This window comes from Barbus barbus (genome assembly GCF_936440315.1).
Source record: "Barbus barbus genome assembly, chromosome: 22".
NCBI lineage: Eukaryota > Metazoa > Chordata > Actinopteri > Cypriniformes > Cyprinidae > Barbus > Barbus barbus.
Window position 1 is genome coordinate 26,385,309 of NC_136750.1, and position 24,991 is coordinate 26,410,299.

Sequence of the window (24,991 nt, forward strand, 5' to 3'; positions counted from 1 at the left end):
ATCCTCCTTTGTTTTACGGCCCTTTTCTTTTCTTCTCTTGGTTTCTTATAATCTCTCCGCCCTTAAATTCCTCTCTTTCTTGTTACTCTGCATGTACATGCTGCAGTCACTCTAGCTCCGTACTGCTTCAGTAATTGGAAAGCCGTCACTGAGCTCGATGTTTAGAGCGAGGGATAGATGAGAGAGAGAGAGAGAGATAGCTGGAAAGAGTGCATGAATATGCATGTGTGTTTGGACTAACTGATTTTGACAGTAATGACAAAGGTTTAAGGGTAACACTTTACAGTAAGGTTCCATTTGTTAACATTAGTTAACTACAGTAGTATAAACTAAAAAATACTTATAAACCATTTAATAATCTACCGTAAAAGAGTATTGCTTATTAGTTAATGCATTTAATATAGTTAACAAATGGCACCTTATTGTAAAGTGTTTCAGATTTAAGAATTTCCTTGCTCATGCTAGCAGATATCAGCTTCTTTTTGAGAATCAAAAGAGAGGAGTCTATTCGCGAAACAGTTTCGTGTGTGTGTGTGTGTGTGTGTATATATATATATATATATATATATATATATATATATATAGTGTATATATATATAGTGTATATATGTGTATCTCTGTGTGTGTGTTTGTATTCCCAGTAAAGTTTGCCAGAGTATTGAAGTATGCTGCTTTCTCCACTTATGTGCAAATTTAATTCAGTGCATGTTTGTGATTTACCTTATTTGCATAGCACCTTTAGTGTATCAGGTATAAAACAGCACAAATAAACAATGCATAAACAAGTGTGAGTCATTCTCAATGAATTCACCCCAAAACATTTGAGCAGAATTCCAATAGAGGGAAAGTTAACATCCTGAGGACACACAAACCTGTTAAAGCCCATTAAACCTCATTCTCTCGTGTGTGTTTTGCTGTACTTCTAGTTTCGTTCCTGACTGGACTGAAAACAGGAATAATATTGGGATGTTGCCTTTTCGCTTGTGTGTGTGGAATGAATGGGTGAACGATTGCTATGAATGAGAGAGACAGGGCTATAGCCGCTCTGCCTGCAGCTGCATTAACATTCAGAAGCTGTCTTACTGACAGAAAAAGAGAGACGGGGAGAGCAGAGAGACAGGGAAGGGAGGGGAGGACTTGGAGGGCAGAGAGAGGGGGTAGGAGGGGCTGTTGATTACAGCACTAGGATTGAATGTGTGTGTGTGTGGGTGCAGGGCTGTTTTAGGGGGGTGAGGTTAGTCGTGCTCAACCCCCCCACACACACTAATCAATCCGGACCCCTGGCGCCCGCGCGTTGTCGTCTGCAACTGTCCGCGTACGGATAGAATGTTGAGGGCGGGAGCTTGCCAGCCCAGCCACGGGGAAACGGCACAGCCGCGTCACAGCGTGTGTGCGTGTGCGTGCGCCAGAGCCACGGGGAGAGAACATGCCCCACTCGCGGCGAGTGCAGCCCGAGCGCTCGGCGCCGTTCGCGACAGGCAGCCGTTAACGGGAGAGAGGGGGAGCGCTCAGAGGGAGGAGAGGTGGAAGAAAGGAAGAGAGAGGAGCAGAGGAGGAGAAGAGGGATAGGAAGAGAGGGAGTGAGCCGCTTTCACCTGACGCTGGCCCTGGCCGGTTCGGGAATATCGAAGAGGAGACCCACTAACGCACGCTTCTCACGGGACCATGTCGGTGACCACCGGATTTGGCTACCAGTTGCCGGGCATCACCACGGTAACCTATGTTTTTGTTTACAGCCCGGGGACAGTCCAGCGGGACCCCAGCCCTCCTCCCGTGGGGCCCTCGCACACACTCTCAGGAGCCCGGGGCCCCAAACGGAAACTCTACAGCGCCGTGCCGGGGCGCACCTTCATCGTGGTCAAACCATATACACCGCAGGGAGAGGGAGAGATCCAGCTGAACCGCGGAGAGAGGGTCAAAGGTGAGTGCCCTTTCCCTGCTAATCACTTTGCACCTGAGAGCTGTCAATCATCTGGAAAAGGGGCGGGGTTACGTCAAGTTTGCTCTGTGAACATGGTTTGTGCGTCGCAATGTGTCTCTCATGCTGTTAGAGTTGATTTCTTGGATCTTTAGCATCTTTATCGGTCTGTCCGAAAGTCTTTTAATTTCATTGAAAAAAAATAAAAATTTGCTTTTCACATAATCATGTGTAATGGAAGGGAAAAACTGTTGTTATGAACTGACAAGGCTGTTTGGATTACTTGAGTTCAACAAGTTTGTTTTTTAAACAATGCAATATCGCTTATCGGTCGATAATCTCAAAATGGCATTCTGTCAAAAAAATTTAAAATAATTAATAACAATTCTGATTTTCCTTGTGTTCATGCTTTGTAAATTAATTATACAGCTGTACTTTTTATTTATCAAATTGATGTGCTAAATTAAATTAAATATGTATTTATTATAGTGCTGGGCAATGATTAATCGCATCCTAAATTAAAGTTTTTGTGTACATAATATACGAGTGTGTACTGTGTATATTTATTATATAAATACACACACTTGCATGTATATATTTAAGAAAAATGTTATGTTTATATATTAAATATATTTATATATAATATAAGTTATATGGATATAAATATATACATGTAAATATTTTCAAAATATATACTGTATGTGTGTGTCTTTTTATATACATAATAAACATTACACATACACATTATTACATTACACAAGAAATACACACACGCTTGTATTTTAAAAACAAAAACTTTTATTTTGGATGTTATTAATCGCGATTAATTGTTGCCCAGCACTAATTATTATTGTTCATATTTATCTATTTATATTTTAATAAAACAAAAATATATACATCAATAAATAATGTTATAGATTTATTAATAATTTTCTAAATGCAACACATAATAAATATTCTTTAAACATTAAATACATATTTGCAAATAAATGTTAAAATTGTATAATTGAATAAATATACAGCTGTTCAATTACTTTATAAAGTGTCAATTGGAATACACAATATTCTGGCTGGGGACCTAATATGCTTATTTATAATCTGTTGCATACAGTGTCATTGCTATAAGCAGAAAATGGTTTGAGACAGCCTGTAGAACTAGATCTGCTGGCTGAGTTATGAACAGGACTGTAGCTGGATCCACAGTGACCTACAGATTGTCTGTTTAGCAAGATGCACATGATTTTCCATCTTTAACATGTCATCTGCCCTGGTATGCCTCAGAACGGGGAGACGAAGGGTTGTCGTCTGTCAAACACTGCTCTCTGGAGACCGTCTCTCACATCACACAGACACTGATGCTCAGCTGTAAGGGACATGCTCGCTTGCTTACATGCTCTAGCTAGGGAATCTTGATCCAGAGGAGATTCAGCTCAGACAGTATTCATGAATTTGTGCTGTCTACATGTGATGCTCTTAAAAGATGTGGTTGTAACTCATACACACTGTTGAGCATGTGAATGAGCGCTGTAGAAGTGTGTGCGCGCGCTCATGGCTCAGGTTCATGGCTTATGTGTTGTTCTGTTCTTGTCTCCATTCATGCTTCAAACCAGACTACCACTCAAACGCAGTGGAAGGTAAAGATCTCCATCCAAGAACTGCATCCATCCCACTGCCCTCCAGTGTGTATGAGTGTGTGTGTCCCGTGCACAGTCCCCTGCAGTGGTGTTTTATCCTTTCTTCCCACTATGCCCTACCTGCATGCTCACACATCTGTACCCAGCACCCTGAACACATACATGGCAATGTTACTGTGCTTCCTTCCTCCCTCTTGAAGCTGTACAGAAAAATATAGCACATTTTCTGATTTCTGTCACTTTTAATGCATTTTAATAGAATATAGTTTCTTCCGATTGTACCCAGAGAAGGCTGTTATTGCTCTGAGGTTGCTCATATGTAGCTCAGAAAAGTTAGTGGAGCTCAGATGTTGCTACAAAAAATTCCTTACGAGAAATACAAATAGACATGCATTAGATGAATATTTGCGTGTAGCATAAGTAAAGAGTTATATATTTATGCCGCTGGAGAGCTCAGATAATTTGGTCTTGAAGGAATTTGAATGGAAGTTGTCGTTGTGATTATTATTGCTCAAATGCTGCTTTTTATTGCAGTTCTAAAGACTTAATAAATGTCCTAGTAATGCTGCATTTATATATGAGCTTTGTCTCAGATGGTTCTCTTAAAATTCCTTATGGGAAATACACACAGACATAAGTGAGATTAATATTTATATACGGTATGAGTAAAAAGTATATATTTATGCCACTGACAGTTCTCAAATCGTTTGGTCTTGAAGAATCTGAATAGAAGTTGTTGTTGTTGTTAATATCATTGATCAGAACTGCTTTTTATTGCAGTTCTTAAGACTCAATTTAAGACTCAATGAAGGTCCTAGTTGTGCTTCATTTAAATATTAGCTTTGTCTCAGGTGCTTCTTTCAAAATTCCTTGTGAGAAATACAGATATACTGTACATGACATATACCAAATACCTGCATACAGGATTAGTTATATATTTATGCAGTTTGAAGGAATTTGAATTTAAGTAATTATTATTATTATTATATTGCGCTTTTGCATTCATGAGACTTCATGTACTATGTAAATATTACTTTTGTCTCAGATGTACTCCTAAAATTTCTTTAGTAACTTACTAAAGGAAACAAATAAGTCAATCAGTTGACATACGGTAACAGTATAAAACTGTAAAATTCATGTGGGTTGTATAACTCAGATAATTGATCTTGGATGGATTTGATAAGAAATGATCATATTGAGATCTTTGGAATCTTTATTAGCTCAGTTTGTGATCTTTTCTGAATGTCTTGAGATAGCATTACTAGTCTTCTCCTAATACTAGTTCTTGAGAAAAAAAAGAGCAATTTAATCTCATTGCTGCCTGGGAGAAACATCTGAGATATCATAGAGATCTTTTTTGTAATTTTACTGTCCTATGGGACATGTAATCATTTAGTCCAGAACAGCTGCACGTACGCGTTTCCTTCGGAAAACATCCTGACTCACATTCCTGTGCTGGTCAGCAGGTGCATTAGTGGCCGTGAAGTGCTAGGATGCCCATGCTGGTGGAGATGGAGTTGCCGCTATAATCTGGTGGCACCATGACAGCATGCTGCTTGTGCCAGATCAGTAACTGCCAGGACAAACCATATGCTGGACACACGACGCATCTCTGACGTAACGGCACCATATGTCAAAAAACATTAATATTTCCTGTGCACTTTCTCTTGTAGCCACCTGTGAGACCTTAGAAGGAGACGAGTCTCTCTTTGACTCCCAGCTCCTGATATATTCATAATGCCTGTCTCACTGATGTTCATTAATGTAGGAGTCACTGCTGCGAAAACATCTCATTTTCAGCTTCAGCAATGCTAGCTATGCAGTGGGTCTCATTTGTTAACCATTCAGTTTTGTACTTTAATGTATCCTGAATTTGGGTTTATATAAAATTTATTTATTTTATATTATGAATATATATTTTTATATAATACAGTGGTGTGAAAAAGTGTTGGCCCCCTTCCTGATTTATTTATTTTTTTTGCATGTTTGTCACACATTAATGTTTCAGATCAAACTAATTTAAATATTAATCAAAGATAACACAAGTAAACACAACATGCAGTTTTTGAAATAAGTTTTTTATTATGAAAGGAAAACAAAATCCAAACCCACATGGCCCTGTGTGAAAAAGTGCTTGCCCCCTAAACCTAATAACTGGTTGGGCCACCCTTAGCAGCAACAGCTGCAATCAAGCGTTTGCGATAACTTGCAATGAGTCTGTTACAGCGCTGTGGAGGAATTTTGGCCCACTCATCTTGGCAGAACACTTTTTCACACAGGGCCAAGTGGGTTTGGATTTTGTTTTCCCTTCATAAAAAAAACCCTTCATTTAAAAACTGGGGGGCCAACACTTTTTCACGCCACTGTATATATTATTCAATATGTTATGGTAATTTATCATATTATGAAATTATAAAAAAATAATAAATATGATATATATAAAACTACCATTTAGTGCATTAAATTTGGATTTGGAGTCAGTATTTTTTATAAGTTTCAAATGGTCATCAAGGCTGCATTTATTTAATCAAAAATACAGTAAAAACAGTAATATTGTGAAATAATATAAATTATAATCATTTGAATATATTTTAAAATGTAATTTATTCCTGTGATTGCACAGTTTAATTTCCAGCAGCCATTTCTCCAGTCTTCAGTTTCACATTTTGATCAATTTAATGCATCCTTGCTAAATAAAATGATTAATTATTAAACCCCTAACTTTTGAATCGTAATGTATAATACAGGTGCATCTCAAACTACTGAACTTGACTGAGAGATGCCTGCTATTTTTACTGTATGAATGGAAATTCAAACTCAAAAGGAAATATTTTAATAATTTTAGATACTTTTATTGAGCTGTAGTCTGTAATTAGCGGCATAAATGCATGAAACATTTTGAGTTACATATGATGAGTTGAAAATATAGTACATTTTTACATACTAAAACAATTGATGAAAAACATTGAAATTTTACACCGTATTGTATTTTTTTTAGATGAACCTGTGCATATTTTATAATATTTCAATATTTTAAGTAATACAAATTTTTGCAAAAAAAAAAAAGCCGCTTATATGGACATGAGTTGAGTGTGTATTATGGTAATTAATAACTGCAGGCACATTTTTTAGAGATTTTGTGTAAGAACCTCTTCTGCGCACCCATGTATGCAACTTATGTCGAATTACTGGTGAATGAGACCCAGTGAGAGTGTTATGTGTGATGTGATTTTGTACCCCAATCGCATTAGTTCACCTTTCGAGACTCTCGCTCCCTGATAAAATCACGTTTGCGTGAGACCTTGAGGACTGAATAAACCTGCTTGTGACTTCAGGTTGATAACCTTTACCGTGCTCATGTGGGAATGTTTTGATGGTCCTTTGCCTCATACAAATGTGAAATGCATTTTGACTGCGTGGCTTCAGTTCATTGGAGCTTACTAACTTCAGCCTTGCTTTGAGGTCGCAGTTGATAAACGGATGAGGCCTGGTAATATATCCCCCCTCACAGGGGTGAGACCTGCTACTGAAGAATTATATTTTTAGTTTAGCATTTTTAGGGCAGATTGGGTAAAGTCACATCTCAGGCTTGATATGCAATTGATACATTTGTAAGAAACCAAAGGTTAGAGTGTATATTTTTACCCAAATGTGATATACATGATATATACTGGTATATGCTTTGAATTTATTACATGTATTTTAGTGTGAACTTTGAACCAGTACATTTGATATCTCTACTTCTGATTACTCCATACTCAATTTGAGTACAAGTTAAGTACCAATCTATAATTACTAAGTCAACATATTCATAGACATCAAATTTGGAAGCACAAGCCAAGGACTTCCAGAATAAATACTGAGTACAACTGACATTCACAATAAGCTGTTGTCTGTTGCTCAAAGAGACAGTATGTCTAACACTTTATCTATTTCTGCTTCTCTTACAATGCTGTTTACCTGTTTTTCCCTCACTCTTCATCTTCGTCTTTACCTTGACTTTTTTCTCTTCTCTCTCATTCCATTTTCTGACAGAAGAGAATGTTTATGACGAGATCATGCTCGGTAAACATGAAGCCCACTGATCTCCACCTGTCTTTCCTCTTATCCTGTTCATAGCTCTTGTATGATATTCAGTAGATACTGATAGTACATACATAGTTATCTATAGAGAAAAGTATGCTAGTAAAAGCAGCATTGTAGACCAACATATGCACACTTGGCTTTTTGTATAGCTCTGATGTATGTGTTGTCTCTCTCTGGCAGAGTCTATCAAAGAAAGTGAAGAGGAAGGTAAATTCATTAGTGTAGAGCCCTGTACTCTGCACTGTTCCTGCTGGACTCTCTGTAGACTGCTTTAGGTCAGACAGAACCAGTTTGAGACTACAGACCACCAATAGAATGAAGATCCCTGTAGATCCAGTGCAGTAGGTTACTAGGTTTTTGCGAAAAAGGATGGAATGATGGATGAGGTTTGCTGTGCGCTTGTGTGCTTGTGTGTGTGTGTGTGTGTGTGTGTGTGTGTGTGTGTGTGTGTCCAAATGTCCCTACAAAGATGGTGAAACCTACATTTTAGGAAGCCTACCATTATATGAAGCAAAGCAACTTCATAAAGGCATTGACTTTGTTTCATATCTAAAAATGACATACAATCAGGGTTCTGGTTTTAGCAAGGTTAGTCTGTAGTAATTATATTGAGGTAAATTAAGATGCCAGATTGTTTGTCCCTAAACATTGTCAGGTTGAGAGAGAGCGCAGTTAAAGTTAAAAATAAATAAAAATCTATACTGAAAGATTTGCCTATGCTATTTCCCTCTGAAACTATATTTTCTGATTTGATGAACACATTTTTCTTATTAATTCAATGTTGAAAATAGTTTTTTGCTGCTTAATTTTTTTTAGGAAACTGTGAAATCTTAAGTATTCCAAGGTTTTGACCAGTAGTTTATATTTATATTACATAAAATAATAAATAAAAATAATTCTATCTATCTATCTATCTATCTGTCTGTCTGTCTGTCTGTCTGTCTGTCTGTCTGTCTGTCTGTCTGTCTGTCTGTCTGTCTGTCTGTCTGTCTGTATGTATGTGTATATATACATGTGTGTATATTATTTATACATATATACATACAGTGTATATATATATATATATATATATATATATATATATATATATATATATATGTGTATATTATTTATACATACATATATATGTGTGTGTGTGTGTGTGTGTGTGTGTGTGTGTGTGTGTATACATACAGTATATACACATACTATATATATATATATATATATATATATATATATATATATACATACCTACTGTGTGTGTGTGTGTGTGTGTGTATAGATATATATATATATATATATATATATATATATATATATATATATATGTATATATGTATATGTATATGTATGTATGTATATATATATATATATATATATATATATATATATATATATATATGTATATGTGTGTATGTATAGTGTAGTTCTTCACCTGGAATTTAGAATTTGTCTGTTAAATGCTTTTTTTTATTAAAGTGAAATAACACTGAATTTATTGTTGATTATTAACCTCAGGAGCTCATGGTAGGTTTGTCTTGAAAGCTTTATATAGAATCATTCAAAATCAGTTGCTATGTGTGTAAAACAAATGAGATTTTACTTCTGGAACCCAGCTGTTGCACATTATAGCCTGCGTGCTATAACAGCAAAGAAAAATAATTTCAAAGGAAGGGCATGTTATATTACATTTTGATTGAAGATTGAAAATAAGATTCAAATAAGAAAGTATATTTTTTATTTCATTTTGATATGATATTGTATAAGATCTTGTAACTGTGTGTAAATATGGTTATATTTTCTGTTTTGTCCCCGTGCTGTCAAATTCATTTCATTCATTCATTTCATTTTTTCTTTTTTTCTTAATGTCATCAGAAGAATCTCCCTATGTAGACCATTATATAGAGCATGAAATTAAGGAGGAGGATGGCCATGGTTCTGTGGACGATAAAGGTAATCTTACCCTTATAGCTCAGCTGTATTCTCTTAGAAACAGTAGGTAGAGAAGTCTGCTGTAGGTTTAGATTAAAATAGATTTGTGTCTGTTTTTATATCTGTGATAAGTTTTAATGTTTCTATATCTCTTAATGCTGTCCTGCATGATCTTGAATGCATTCTCTGCTCATTTCATTCCATCGACAACAAGGTAATATTAAAATTTGTATCCTTTTTAGCTCAATCAGAATGTCAACGGTGATTGGAATCAATTTGTCGGCACTCAAGAGAGATAAACATGGGCACTGGTCTTATGGGTGTTTAACATGGGCGTTGATGCATGCGATAGTCGTACAGCGTAACGGAAACGTGGCTGTCGCACGCATGATGTTAATATTCCACAAGCATTGGGAGTGTCCCACAGCCATTAATCATGTTTGTGAATGTCTAATCTGGCTGTTATTTGCAGCAATTCCATTTTCATGCCTGTCTTAAAGATTAATAAGTAGAGGTGTACGAGACTAGAGCATGCTGGGAAAACATGAGCTCACACTGATAATCTACTCTGTGACAAAATCATGGCTGGTTCAATCAAAGACCATGTGACTGTATCATTTTAGAGTTCAAAGTCTGTAGGGTAGTTTGAACACGTCTTTACCTAAATGGGAGCGAAACTGTTGAGTTTCTTGGTTCAAAAATGTCAAAAAAGGAAGGGATAAAGGACACTGTGTCCTAGAACAATGGCTGTTTGGAACCGAAAGAAATTGAATTGCTTGCTCGCTATTCAGTAAGTTGGTGCCAAAAGCAAGCAGCATTTTTGTATGAAGCTTCCTTTTAAAGGGCCCCTATTATGCCCCTTTTTACAAGACGTAATATAAGCCTCAGGTGTCCCCAGAATGTGTCTGTGAAGTTTTTGCTCAAAATACCCCACAGATCATTTATTATACTGTTTTGAAAATGCCTATTTTGAGTGGAAGCAGAAACACACTGTTTTTGTGTATCTTTAAATGCAAATGAGCTGCTGTTCCCCGCCCACTTTTTCAGAATAGAGTGGTGCCTTTACCTCAAATACTATGCCCAAAACAAAACATCTGTCCGTTCGGTTTCGATTATCATGTCTATTGTGCTGAAATCATGTGCTTTAAAGCCATATCAGTTTAAACTTCTTATATAAGGTTTTCTGAGCACACATCCGAATACACAAGTTTGTTAAAAACACGCTTAAGTTGCAAAAACACAGTTGGTTATGTCTGCAAAAGAAATTGCATGTTTATATTAGATCTGTGTATTAAGTGACAGCAGCGTAATATACAGTACAATGGGCAGGGCCTGTAAAATGTGATGTCACTATGTACAAATTCTTCAAACGTCTTGTTCTGAGACACTGCTTTTGATTTATGGGGATGAAAAAAAAGTGGGGTTGGATTTTTATCATTATAGAGTGGTTGTGTGCACAAACTGCCAACACACATTTATGTTCAAACACCATGTAGAAGTGAATTTTGCATAATAGGAGCTCTTTAAAGAAAACTGTACACTGACCGTACTTTACAAAATTTGGTACTTTGAAACAAATTTGTTATAATTATAAAGAAACAGCAAGTAGCACATTGAATTAAACATGACATTTTGAAGTAGAACGACTGAAATAGTATTTCCTTGGAAAACATACTCCAATAATCTTTTATTTACAAATGAGAAAATTTAATAAATAATTTTTACAGTGTATATCTTTGGTGCTGGTAAATTATGGCTTTGTATTTCAAGGAATGCATGAACTTATAAAAGGTATTGAGTCCAATAATACCAAACGCAAAAATGTAATATAATGTTTATGTCTGTAGTTACAGAATTAACATTTTTTAAATGTATTTAAATAATTATTCACTTCTAACATTCTGTAACATACTTAGTTTTATACTTTTAGCTCCAAAACTGCATGCACATGAATGTGATGTATTATAGGCAGTGAGGGATACACCTGTTCCGCCTGAAGAAATGGATCAGATGGAGCAGACAGGACCGTTTGCAGACTTTGGATTTGGACGCACCTTAATGCATTCCTGCTTATGCAAACGGTCTGGCTGATTAGTCAACATAACATGGGATTCGTAACCCATTTTACTTCCATAATATGATGTAATTCAAATGCAACAGGAAGTTCAATGGGTAAAAATGTAGGTTAACTTGATTTTTATCTATTGGGAATTGATTGGATTGTCACTGTGACTGGTGAGCAGGGAAGGTTCTTACAAGGCTCTTCTAAGATTATTGATTAATTATTATTGAGAAAAAGACAAACATTTGATCTTTAGTATTAGCTGATAAATCATTCACCATAGGACCAAAAACCTAAATATTGATTTCATGACTTTAATGATTGTCTTTACCCACATTAAGCATTCAAATAAATTCAAATAAAAAAGGCATTCATAGATGGGCACCAGTGTTTGATTAGATCCTCTAACATTTCCTGGTATGTTTGTCCACCTCATTAAAGATTTCCCATCGACCAACAGTAAAACCGCAATTCTTTTAAAGTTAAAGAAATCAATTAACTTTAATTGTGCTTCTCCACTAGTTCTGAGGCGGTTTTACCGTGTGGCCGGTTTCCCCCAGCAGAGCTCTATTACTTTTCAAAGCAGCTTAGTAGAATTGGAATTTGAAGAGGCCACTAGTTCCTAGTATTTGTCGAGAAGTTTGTGTTGCTGTGCTTAAAGTGAACATTTGTAAACAGCCACTTGTCCTGGTGGCCCACGGGCAGGGTCTAGCGCTTTCAGTACCAAGAGCACGACCTCTTGCTTTTCACGGTAGATATGTAACTGCACCGAACTAAATTATAAACTAAACACTTTTGTTTTTGCCCCCATTTTTCATGAGCTGAACTCAAAGATCTAAGACTTTTTCTATGTACACAAAAGGCCTATTTCTCTCAAATATTGTTCACAAATCTGTCTAAATCTCATGTTAGTGAGCACTTCTCCTTTACGAGATAATCGATCCAGCTGATTAGACAGCATGATTATTGCACAGGTGTGCCTTAGGCTGGCCACAATAAAAGGCCACTCTAAAATGTGCAGTTTTATCACACAGCACAATGCCACAGATGTCGCAAATTTTGAGGGAGTGTGCAATTGGCATGCTGAATGCAGGAATGTCCACCAGAGCTGTTGCCCGTGAATTGAATGTTCATTTCTCTACCATAAGCCGTCTCCTAAGGCGTTTCAGAGAATTTGGCAGTACGTGTAACCGCACCAGCCCAGGACCTCCACATCCAGCATCTTCACCTCCAAGATCGTCTGAGACCAGCCACCTGGACAGCTGCTGCAAAAATCGGTTTGCATAACCAAAGAATTTCTGCACAAACTGTCAGAAACTGTCTCAGGGAAGCTCATCTGCATACTAGTCGTCCTCCTCGGGGTTGACCTGACTGCAGTTCATCGTCGTAACCAACTTGAGTGTGCAAATTCTCACAATCGATGGCGTCTGGCACTTTGGAGAGGTGTTCTCTTCACGGATGAATCCCGGTTTTCACTGTACAGGGCAGATGGCAGAATGGCGTGTATGGCGTGGGTGAGCGGTTTGCTGATGTCAACGTTGTGGATCGAGTAGCCCGTGGTGGCGGTGGGGTTATGGAATGGGCAGGCGTATGTTATGGACAACAAACACAGGTGCATTTTATTGATGGCTTTTTGAATGCACAGAGATACCGTGACGAGATCCTGAGGCCCATTGTTGTGCCATTCATCCACGACCATCACCTCATGTTGCAGCATGATAATGCACGGCCCCATGTTGCAAGGATATGTACACAATTCCTGGAAGCTGAAAACATCCCCGTTCTTGCATGGCCAGCATACTCACCGGACATGTCACCTATTGAGCATGTTTGTGATGCTCTGGATCGGCGTATACGACAGCATGTTCCAGTTCTTGCCAATATCCAGCAACTTCGCACAGCCATTGAAGAGAAGTAGACCAACATTCCGCAGGCTACAACCTGATCAACTCTATGCGAAGGAGATGTGTTGCACTGCGTGAGGCAAATGGTGATCACACCAGATACTGACTGGTTTTCGGACCTCCCAATAGAGTAAAACTGCACATTTTAGAGTGGCCTTTTATTGTGACCAGCCTAAGGCACACCTGTGCAATAATCATGCTGTCTAATCAGCATCTTGATATGCCACACCTGTGAGGTGGATGGATTGTCTCGGCAAGGGAGAAGTGCTCACTAACACAGATTTAGACAGATTTGTGAACAATATTTGAGAGAAATAGGCCTTTTGTGTACATAGAAAAAGTCTTAGATCTTTGAGTTCAGCTCATGAAAAATGGGGGCAAAAACAAAAGTGTTGCGTTTATATTTTTGTTCAGTGTATGTCGAAGGCAGCTGTAGTTATTCTGGAAAAAAGAGCACATCTGCCTGTCTCTTAGCAACAGGTGTCTGTGCTTCAGTATGGTATGTGCGCTTGCCAAATGATGTGACATTTCACTGTCAAAGTTAAACACTCGGTGATATTAAAATATTTGTGTTTGGTCGGACTCTGCCAAGTCGTATGGTGTAGACACAGTGACCTAAATAAATACCCACAATGCACTGACGCTCTGGGTGATGCATGTTCGACACGGTGTAATCGCTCTCAAATGTGCCAGATATATAAAATATTATTTCCCATGCAACGTATTCAGAAAAATATGACCCAGTTCTGCATCCAAAAGTAGTCAGGAAACGATTCCGCCATCTGAAATGCGATTTAAAGTGTGCATAAATACAGATGTTTGTAAGTCAGAGTAGCCTTAATTTATGTTTTGCAAGGTCATGTCGCAGATGATGCTCAAATCATGCGGCGGTTTTGGATTTATGTTTGTCCGTGTGCGTTTTTTGTAGATGTTTTATGGCGTTTGTCAGCGTAATGAATGGCGGTTTTGATGTAGGTTCGCATTGTCCCATTGCAGCTGTAGGGAGCCCATCTCATCAACCCGCTTATGGCCGTAAGAAGCTTTCTGCTGACTCATGCCTGTGTATCATAGGGTCTGTGCATTTGTGCTGACTCACTCACAACTTTTATTAAGGTGACAGAGTAGAACATATGTTGCTTTATGGTGTAAATACATTGAGTCTGAAAGCTTTAGGATACACACTATTTGCCTGATAGTGCAGCTTCACAAGGTATTAACTTAGATTTGAAAACATATATGACGATATATATTTATATTTAGTCATTTAGCAGACGCTTTTATCCAAAGCGACTTACAAATGAGGACAACAGAAGCAATCAATTGTAGTATTAAAACAACTAAAAACAGATAAAAAGCTAAAACTTTTTAAATACTATATATACACATTTTAAAACTAAAGAAATAAAAATGACAAATGTATACAACAAAATTTCAAAACTTAACTACTATTAAAGCAGAAAATGTGTGCGCTCAGGAAAAACAAAACAAAACAGAAATTCTCAGGTGTGTATAACAAAAAGAAGAAAGTGTTTAGTCCAATAGGTAGCTGAATTTGTCCGCACTCTGCAAAAAAAACTGACCTTGGTTATTTCATTTCCATTTAGTTTGTTGAAGTATTAAATAACTCAGATTAAATAAAACTAAAACTTAATAAAAAACCTATACAGACATAATAAATTCAGACATAATTTAACTAAAATTAAAATAGATAACAAATACAAACAACAGTAGTTTATCAGTAATCCTAAAAAACAACAACTTACTTACACATAGTTAGAAATGGTTATAAAAACTGAAACAGAAGTGAAACAAGTAGTTGGAAAGAGGAGAAATAAAAAGCGATAATTATATCCTTTGCCGGTGTCGAAGATCTTTACACTCTTCGGTCTTCACACGAGAAGACCGTCACGCGACGGCTGCCGCAGTAAACTAAGCTTTTTTATACCTGTCTAACAAAATACTAATTGAATTCAGCTGGACACACTTTCCTTATTTGCAGACACTGACAAAATGCGCGATACAGAACGAGACCAAACGCAATATCAGCACGTCTCCACACAGTAAATAATGATGTAAAATGATACATGCATGTATAAATGCATATAAATGTTTAGACGCGTTAAATTGATCAAATATTACAGTAAAGATATTTATATTGTTACTGATAAAAAGTTTCAGTAAGACTATTCACTACTAAGAGTTTTCCCTCAATAAATTCCTAATTTTCTGCTTATTCATAGTTAGTAAGGTCGTTGTTAAGTTTAGGTATATGGGGCAGGATTAAGGGATCTAGAATATGGTCATGGAGTATAAGGCATTAATATGTGCCTAGTAAGTACTAATAAACAGCCAGTATGCTAGTAATATGCATGCTAATAAGCAACTAGTTAATAGTGAAAATTGGTCCTTAAAATAAAGTATTACCAAAGCACAACATTAATAATAATAAAAATGTTTCTTAAGATGAAAATCAGCTTATTTGAATGATTTCTGAAGGATCATGTGACAGTGAAGACTGAAGTAATAATGCTGAAAATTCAGCTTTGGATCACAGAGATAAATTACCTTTTTAAAATATATTAAAGATAACACAGATATTTTAAATTGTAATATTATTTCAAATTATTGCTGTTTTTATTGTATTTTAGATCAAATGCAGCCTTTGTGAGCATACAAGAATTATTTCCAAAACATTTAAAAAATATATAGATATGTATATAGAAAAATTAATTCATTAATTTCTCTGTATGCCTTATTCTCTGTTTATCAAAACAGCAAGCTCTAATCTGATTGGCTGGCTTTGTGTAATTTCTGAATATACACAGTTTCATCCATCTGACTTTGTTTGAGACACTTAGTAGCAAGTAAACAAGATATCTTTAAGTGCACCCGGAAACTCTGCTTTGTATTTGAAACTGTGATTTGATTACATCATGGAAATGTCCGCCTGCCATCTAAGTGGGTGATTCTTGGCCAGAATAAGCTGCACTGTGAACTGCATTTATTGCTGATGATCAAAAGTCTGGCTATGAGAGTTATTGTAAGTGACTGCTTGGTAGTTATCTCTGAAAATAATTTCAAATGTCACTTTTTATATCTGAGAGACTAATCAGCGCTGGTGTTTGTACTCGTGTTGTGTCTGCTTATAATGAGTCAATGTTTTGCTTACATCAGCTTGCGCTTGTTTGTATGCGATATCTTTGATCCCAAGGTTAATGCGCCACTCGGTGCATTTTGACTTTTCTGTCACAGCTGACCACCTGTATTCTCTCTGTCACCTTTACCTTGCCCCAAACTTTTGACCCACCCCCACACCACCTGTCACATACATACACACACACACACACACACCTGGGCTAACACACAATAGCCTTCTGCTTGTGGCATGTTGTATATGCACTCTTGTCTTTCTCTCTTAACCATGATTCACTCACACTTTGAGGGTGTTTAATTAGAGGGTGTATCTTGTGAACAGCATCTTGTGATGTTTTTTTAAAGAGGCCTTTATTTAAAGAAATCTTAAACAATTTTTTTTCTTGCTTTTTGGGAATATAAGCATTCAATTTAGCATGTAGACAAACATTACTATTCACAACGCAAAGCCAAAAACCCCCCAAAAAAACAGTTCATTCTGAATCTTCATGCTTGTGACACCAAGCATGAAGGCAGAGGTGGGACAGAGAGGGGCTTCCTCTGTCACTGCTGCTCCTGACTGCAGACTTCCACCTCCACCACAGCAACAATCCTGACAGTGAAGGAGTCCCTCCATAAACAAACTGCTGTTTGCTGATCTGAACCTGGGGAAGCCGTGCTGACAGTGAATGTGAATGAGAAATAATTCACCCAAAAATTACGAATAATTCACTCAAATAATTCACCTTGGAGCTCACACTTCTGAAAATGTTGAAGCAAATTTTCAAATAGACAATATCTTTAATAACAAACTGTATGTTTGAAGTCTAAACAACTACATTCTTGCCTTAAAAAAAACTACATTCCGTGACACAGAAACAGTATTATTTATAAAATTATAGTGTATTTGAGCATCAGCCATGACACTCGCAATTACTCGACACTGGGAAATACTGCAAGCAGAGTGAAACAAACAATGAAAACCGAGTTCTGTTATCACTAGAATAATGCACCGCTGGAAATGGCTCTCAGCCAATCAGATTCGGGGACCAGAAAAAACAGTGTGTGTGTATATATATATATATATATATATATATATATATATATATATATATATATATATATATATATATAATTTTTGGTGTTTTTGATCTTTTACACACAATTTTTGTGAATATGTGTTTGATATAAAAAGATAACAGCTAACAGGTTTGAAGAAACATGAGTGTGAATATATAAGGATTTTAAATTTTTTGGGTGAATTATTTGTGGGATAGGATAGGGTCCAATTTAATTTGGATCCAAGCCCAAAAACTCCCACACCTAGATATGCCAATACTTGTTAATGCAACAACAGTCATGAAAAATCGTCAGTCTCACACATAACTCTCCCAGCGAAGAAGTGTTTTTCACCTCACATCGCTCATCAAAGGTGAACTTGGCAATCTTTCTCTCTGATTAAATTCATTAAGCAGTCACACAGTGTTAACAAAATCACTAATGCAGGAGAATACAGGGGGAGGGGTGATGGACTGAGACCATTTCCATGGGTCTATTGTACCTGTCGGCCTGCTGTCAGAGAGAAATGCTTTAACTGTGCGTTTAATCTTCTCTAACTACTTTTATCTGGTGCTTTGAGAGAGACTGAGTGAGGTAAGAGAGTGAAGCTAGAGGAAAAAGTGGCTGCATTAATGGCCGCTAATGGTGTTCTGGGTCTAACTGTTTTAAATATTGGCTTTAAATAAGATTGGTGTTCTCTGTATGTTGATGGGAGAAGGGAAGTGTGCTGTTGTCTGCTGCAATCAGTGGTGCTTGTTGAGCCAGACGGACTGATTGTTCTTTACTAATCATTGTGAATGATGTAAGTTTACACTATTATAATAATCAAACTTTGATACAGTTTCACATTGGTAAACTGAGTCTAGCTATAATCTAGCTATAGATATTTTACATTAGATAATCGTATTACATATATACAGTATGTATATATGTATATATATATATATATATATATATATAAATAAATTAAAATTAAAAATATTTCTGTTGTATTTAATGTACACATTTTTTATGATGTCATTCTAATTGCCATCCACTGTTCATTCGGTCAGAAATCTTTATGATTAACTCTTTCCCTACCATTTATGGAATTTTCTGGCTTTCTGTGTTTTCACTGGTGTATGGTAGGAGGCACTTACCATCTTCTGAAAGAGTAGTGAAAGTCTGGGTCAAAACACAAGCTCAATTTAAGGTAAGAAAATTAGATGAGGATTAAGATTAAGGTAAGAAAAGATGAGGAATATTTAGCATAGCAATTATTGCCTTCAGTTAGCCTAATTGATCTAATTTAAAACCAGCCTTGATTATGGTTCATATTCATTGAAGGAAATAATATGCAAGTAATTGCTTTTATATGCTATGATTTAATAACAAATACATAATTTGAATAAACAAATATGATTTTTTTTTTATTGCTAGATTTATTTACGACCATCTTGTTCTATTCATAATCACTAGTCCCGCTGCTTTAATTAGCATCTTAAAGCAATCAGCCTGAGCTTTATGACAATCAATATAATTTTTACAAGAATGTTTTACCAGAAATCTGTTTAATCTTGAATCTTATATCATATGCAAAACAGTCTGAGGTTTGTGACAAATCAAACTTGTGAAAATCTAGCCTCTGCTTCGGGTGGTTCTTGGCCTCCACGGCGTGCATTAAAATCGTTTAATGTACAGCTATCTGTGCATTATCCCTAACATATTGCATGTTCAGATATTAATAAAACGAAATATTCTGGGTGCCATTTAACTTTTGGGAAAATTATCAAAAATGCTCGTGGTGGCTGGAAACTTTTTAAAAATCACTGGCTGGGAAATATATAATCTAATATTGATATATTTGAAAAATATAAGTAGCTTTCATTTAGTTTTTGTTGTTAGTAATTTAGTTTGTTAAATGCTTTAAAAGTATTATTCATTGTGATTTTATTTTAGCTATTGCATTAACTAATATTAACACACAGAACCTTACTGTAAAGTGTTACCACTACTTTAAATGATAGTTTCAAAATAAGTAAAATCCTGTAATGCGTGGCCTTGCTTTTTTTAAACTTGTGATCTGACAATCTAATGATGAACAGTGTGATTTACAGTGCATGTTTACTCATTAGTTTTACAGAGCGGCAGTGACCAGACAAGAATGTTGTGCTACAGCGAGCAGTCAGATACGGGAGCTTTTTCTTCATTAGGACATCACTATGATGATTGCAGACATAACCAGATTGTTCAAAACATGTCCATCAGGATCTAATACTGCCCTGCGCAGCACATCGCTCTCTTTCTCCAGCCAACCCAGAGCCACTCAGAAAACCGTCCTGCTTCCGACACACTGCAATTTGCTCTAAAAGCTGGAAACAAAAAGCAGATCGCCTAAATCCCCTCCACGGGATTTCTGTCATTTACTTCGGAGAAAAAATCCTGTCGCTCCGTCTGCCGGTGCACATGCTGTCCGCTCCCCTTCCCAGTCTTTGCACTATGGCAATTAGGTTTACGAGAAACACGCTGTTACACGTCTGTATGTTTACATTTACGTGTCCAACTGTGCAGCCATCATGACAGTTTAGGCACTTAAGTACGAGATGCCGTGATTCAGTTCAGGTTCTTACGGAGTCGTAGATTGTAAACACATAGCCAGCGTGTGTGTGGTTGAGTCAGAGGCTGAGAATAGTAAGCTCAGAATTCCCGGAGTGTGTCCATATGGCTTATATTGGAAAAGAGTGGACTCACGCACAGGTGACGGGTCCGACTGTGATTAGAACAAAGGTTGGATTGAACCCGGTGTAGAAATGCTTTGATAGGCCTCACTGTGAAACAGAGCAGCGCCTGACTCATCAATGAAGAAAGCTGCCCAGGATTAGTGAGAGAACAAATTACACATAACAAGATCGACCCAATATAGAGAAACAGGTCAAGATGGGAGGGAGGAAGAGGGAAAAACAAAAGGCGGGTTTGTTTGTTTCTGGCTGTGTTAGTTCATTAGCACACTAGTGGGGGAGAGGGCAGCTCTCTGGGCATGTAGCATGCCTGCAGACCTGATGAAGGGCATCTTTTATATGAGCCAAATAAACACTGCATTTCCTTTGTGTGTAATAGAACATCCAAATACATAAACATACTGAATAAACAGAACGAGAACCTGTCTTACAAATGATCATTATGAAGTCTATTTAATGTGTTTCTGAATTAGTTACTACCCTATTACCTCATCATATCCAAATATGTAGGTATTTATAAATAAACTAGTAATATTATATAGCAGATAAATTACTTTTATTCAGCAAGGATCCATTAAATTGATCAAAATCAAAATGTTCTGTTCCAAACAAATGCTCTTCTTTTGAACTTTCTATTCATCAAATGATCATCAAAATATTTAAATTATATTAAAGCTGCAGTCCGTAACTTTTTTTTGGTTGAAAATTATCCGAAATCAATATTTGAGCAAGTACATAACCAGCCAGTGTTCAAAACTATCGCCTTACTTTAGCCCGATTCACAACGGTTAGCTTATAATAATATTTTCTAATTTGAGTGGTACTGGTAGGTTTTCGTGGGAAATTCGAGCATAGCACGGCGTCATTACGTCACGTCTGTAAACATAAAGAAGTTGACCAGGCTAGTAGGCTATATCACACGTGAGGATCCTGCTGGTGGTGCATCGTTTATAGCCTTTTCTCACAGCAGCTAGAATAATTAAATGTATCATTTTGATGGCGGATTGTGATCCAGAAAGGATTATGTGTTTATGAAACACATGTGAATGAAATTTTATTATATTCCAGTTTTAATTGCTTCTGATTACAGATAGCCTGGGATTACACTAGATTTGTATTTTAAAGAAAACCAGTTCGAAGGAAGCATAGTTTGCTTTGTGGGTTAAAAGAATGTATTAATATGTAATTCGAATGGCATGACAATTAGATTAGACTGTACAGAAATTGAAATCTACATGCTAATATACACTATACTCAGTCACGCAATGCTGCTGATGTTGTTAAAATTAATAATTTGAGAATGAAGTATAACAGTAATAATAATTTGATGTGATATGAGCTAACCGATCTTTAGATTTAATCACCATTGGTAGCGCGATTTATAGCAATGCTTTTTTCCTCAGTTGGTCAGAACAAACGTGGCAGACTTGTTACTTGTTCAGATGGCAATATACGGTGAATATTCTTATTTGGGTCATATTTCCAAGACAGGCTAGAATCTGTGATTGCGAAGTACAGTAAACATCCACACCGGTGCGGTGATTGACAGCTACACATTCACCTCAAAACATTAGATTCATCCACGCTGAAGCCGTGCCGACTCACAACACCACGCAAGCAAGATAATTCTGCAAAAAGCTGCAATTCAGGTTTTCAAACAGAGATGGCGACATAGAGGCAAAACTTACGGACTGCAGCTTTAAATATAAAAATGTATAGTGTTACAAAATGTACTGTTTCAAATAAATGTTCTTTTGAATTTCTATTCATCAAATGATCATCAAAATGTGTCATTGTTTCCACAAAAATATTAAGCAGAACAAGTGTTTTCAGTATTGATGATAATAATAATCAAATCAGTATATTAGAATGATTTCTGAAGGATCATGTGACACTGAAGACTAGAGTATGCTGGAAATCCAGCTTTGCTTCACAGGAATATATTACATTTTCCAATGTATCCCTAAAAAAAACATTTATTTTAAATTGTAAAAATGTGTCTCATTATTACTGTTTTTACTGTATTATTGACCAAATATAAATTATTATTATTATTATTTTTACAAGTTTGATTTGTGACCTCAGGCTGTTTTGCATATGTTATAAGATTCAAGATTAAACAGATTTCTGGTAAAACATTCTTGTAAATGATATTGCTTGTCATAAAGCTCAGCCTGATTGCTTTAAGCTGCTAATTAAAGCAGGGGAAATCATGATCGTGATTAGAACAAGATGGTCATAAATAAACCTAGCAATGAAAAAAATTAAAGTATTTGTGAATTCAAATTATGTATTTGTTATTAAATCATTGCATATAGAAGCAATCATTTGCATATTGCATATTTTTCCTTCAATGAATATAAACCATAATCAAGGCTGGTTTTAAATTAGATCAATTAACTGAAGGCAATAATTGCTATGCTAAATATTCCTCATCTTACCATAAATTGAGCTTGTGTTAAACAGACATATTAAATAATTACAGTGCCGTGTTCATCATTTACAGTAGGTTTGCCAGCCTGTATGTTTCTGATGAGATCAGCTATAGTTGCTTCAGACTATTACTTCAGAGACTACTATTAACAATTTTAATAGTAATTTGTTTAAGTCTTTGTGTCAATATGTTGAAGATAAGCTAAGTAGTAAACATGATGAACTGATGTCACACTGAAGCAGTTGAATGAGCTGCATCTTTTTTTTTTTTTTCTCTAGTTATGCAATATTTTATTAGCTAGAGGCTGCTCTTTTTTGGGTATAATCTCCTTGTCTAGTAATCATAAATAACTGGGGAATTCATTGGTCAAAAGTGATGGGAACTCCGTCTATAACCTCATAACACACTCCAGCTCTACACTCCGGCTTCAGAATTTTGTGTAGAACATAATCATTGGTAGCATTAATAATCATGACCACCCTGCGGCGATGTGCCTGTAGCTCTGAACCTTTTACATTCTTCAAAATGAGAACAATGTTTAAGAGGGACAGTTGTAAATGTGTTTTAAGAGTGGCTTTGGGATATGCTGTTGTCCTGGGTTGCTTTTTTGAGGCTCGTGGGCTTTGTGCTTCGTTTTAAATAGCAGAACATTCCTCAAAACAGTTTTCTCGCTGCATGTCCATTAGAGAGTGCCTCACAAAAGAACTTTCCCAGCTGCTCTTTGCTCTTACATGCTTTCTTCTCTCGCGTTCCATGTGTTTTGCGGCCTCCCTCCGGCTTCAGCAAACCCATTGCTTTGATATGCAGCTCATCTGTTCGCTTTTTAAGAGCTGTGTGTCTCTCGTTTTTCTCACAATCTTCTCTCTCACCTTCTCTCGCCCTCTCTTTCTGATTTCTAACAATCTACGTGAATCCAGCATCTAAGCGTAATTGCTCTGGAGTGAATGTGGTGGAGACGCAAGCTGAAGAATAATGCTGAGTGCTTAGAGGCACTGCAAGGAGACTCGTAATTATGACCAGAACTGATGTGGACAGATAGACTCTCTCTCTTTCTCGTCCTCCCTGTCACTGTCTGTTTCTCCAAACCATCTTTAAAAACTTGATTTGTGATTTCTGCATGCGGTTAGGCTGATGTGCATATTCTAATTGTTTGTTTGTTTTTTTTCTGAACTAGATAAAGTGCATGTAGTCAGTACTGGTGCTTGTTAAGACAAATCACTATTACTGTACAGTAGCTTTAGGATATGTGCTTTTTAGAATTTTGTTTTATATTTAACACATATTTAACTAAAAACAAGTTGGGGATAGAAGTTCAGTCCCCATTGGGTTGTACTGTTGTGTAGTGTTGGGGAAAAAAACTCGGCTGCTGAAAATTCATCTTTATTATCTCAGGAATAAATTACAATTTTAAAATATATTCAAATAGAACAGTGTTATTTTATATTTTAAAAGTGTTTCACAATATTACAGTTTTTACTGTTTGTTTGTTTTCTTTTCAAATAAATGCAGCCTTGGTGAGCATAAAAGACTTCTTGCAAAAACAGAAAAAATTGTATTGACCCCTGGTCAAATTAGAAAAGTTCATAAAATTGATTTCATAAATGTGAGTATCTTGTAGATACATTTTGGAAGTAGCTTTCCTCCCAACACTGATCTAAATATTTCTCATCCAGTGCATTAGTCGTGTGCTTATCAATGGCGCCCAACAGCCCAGCAGCTGCTGTTCACATCTCCCATCATTCCCTTTGTTGAGCTGTGTGTGTGTGTGTGTGTGTGTGAAGGAGAGATTAAGGTGGTGACATGAAGTTTGGGCATGCAGCGAGACTCTGAGGTTGGAGTCATAAAACTTCCAAGCCAAGCTATTTCGGGCTGCACCCCTGGGGCTCGAGAGAGATGGAGAGAAAAGGTGAATGCTGTAAAAATAGAATGAAAGAAAGCCAGAAGGAAAGAGATGAAAAGAAGAGGGATTCCTGGGCATCCAAATCACTATTTCAGTCCTATAGTGCCTTTAGACTGTTGATGATATCATTGAGAAACACTATCATTCACTCTCTCTCTCTCTCTCTCTCTCTCTCTCTTTTCATTGAGGGTTCAGCATACCAATGAGTACAGAACTGCACCACTGCACTTC

The 24,991-nt window shown here is 36.6% G+C and overlaps 1 protein-coding gene across 4 annotated transcripts in view; it reads left to right on the forward strand.

Annotated features, from left to right (window-relative positions):
* LOC306888429 (SH3 and multiple ankyrin repeat domains protein 3-like) overlaps positions 1-24,991 on the forward strand; it is a 211,001-nt gene that overhangs the window by 131,448 nt on the left and 54,562 nt on the right. For all 4 annotated transcript variants that reach the window (XR_013785750.1, XR_013785751.1, XM_079446722.1 and 1 more), the window contains exon 12: positions 1,737-1,921. Coding sequence is in view for 2 of the 4 variants with exons in the window: in XM_079446722.1 (XP_079302848.1) it covers positions 1,737-1,921 (185 nt within the window). In the remaining 2 variants the exon portion in view is untranslated. The remainder of the gene's footprint in view (positions 1-1,736; positions 1,922-24,991) is intronic.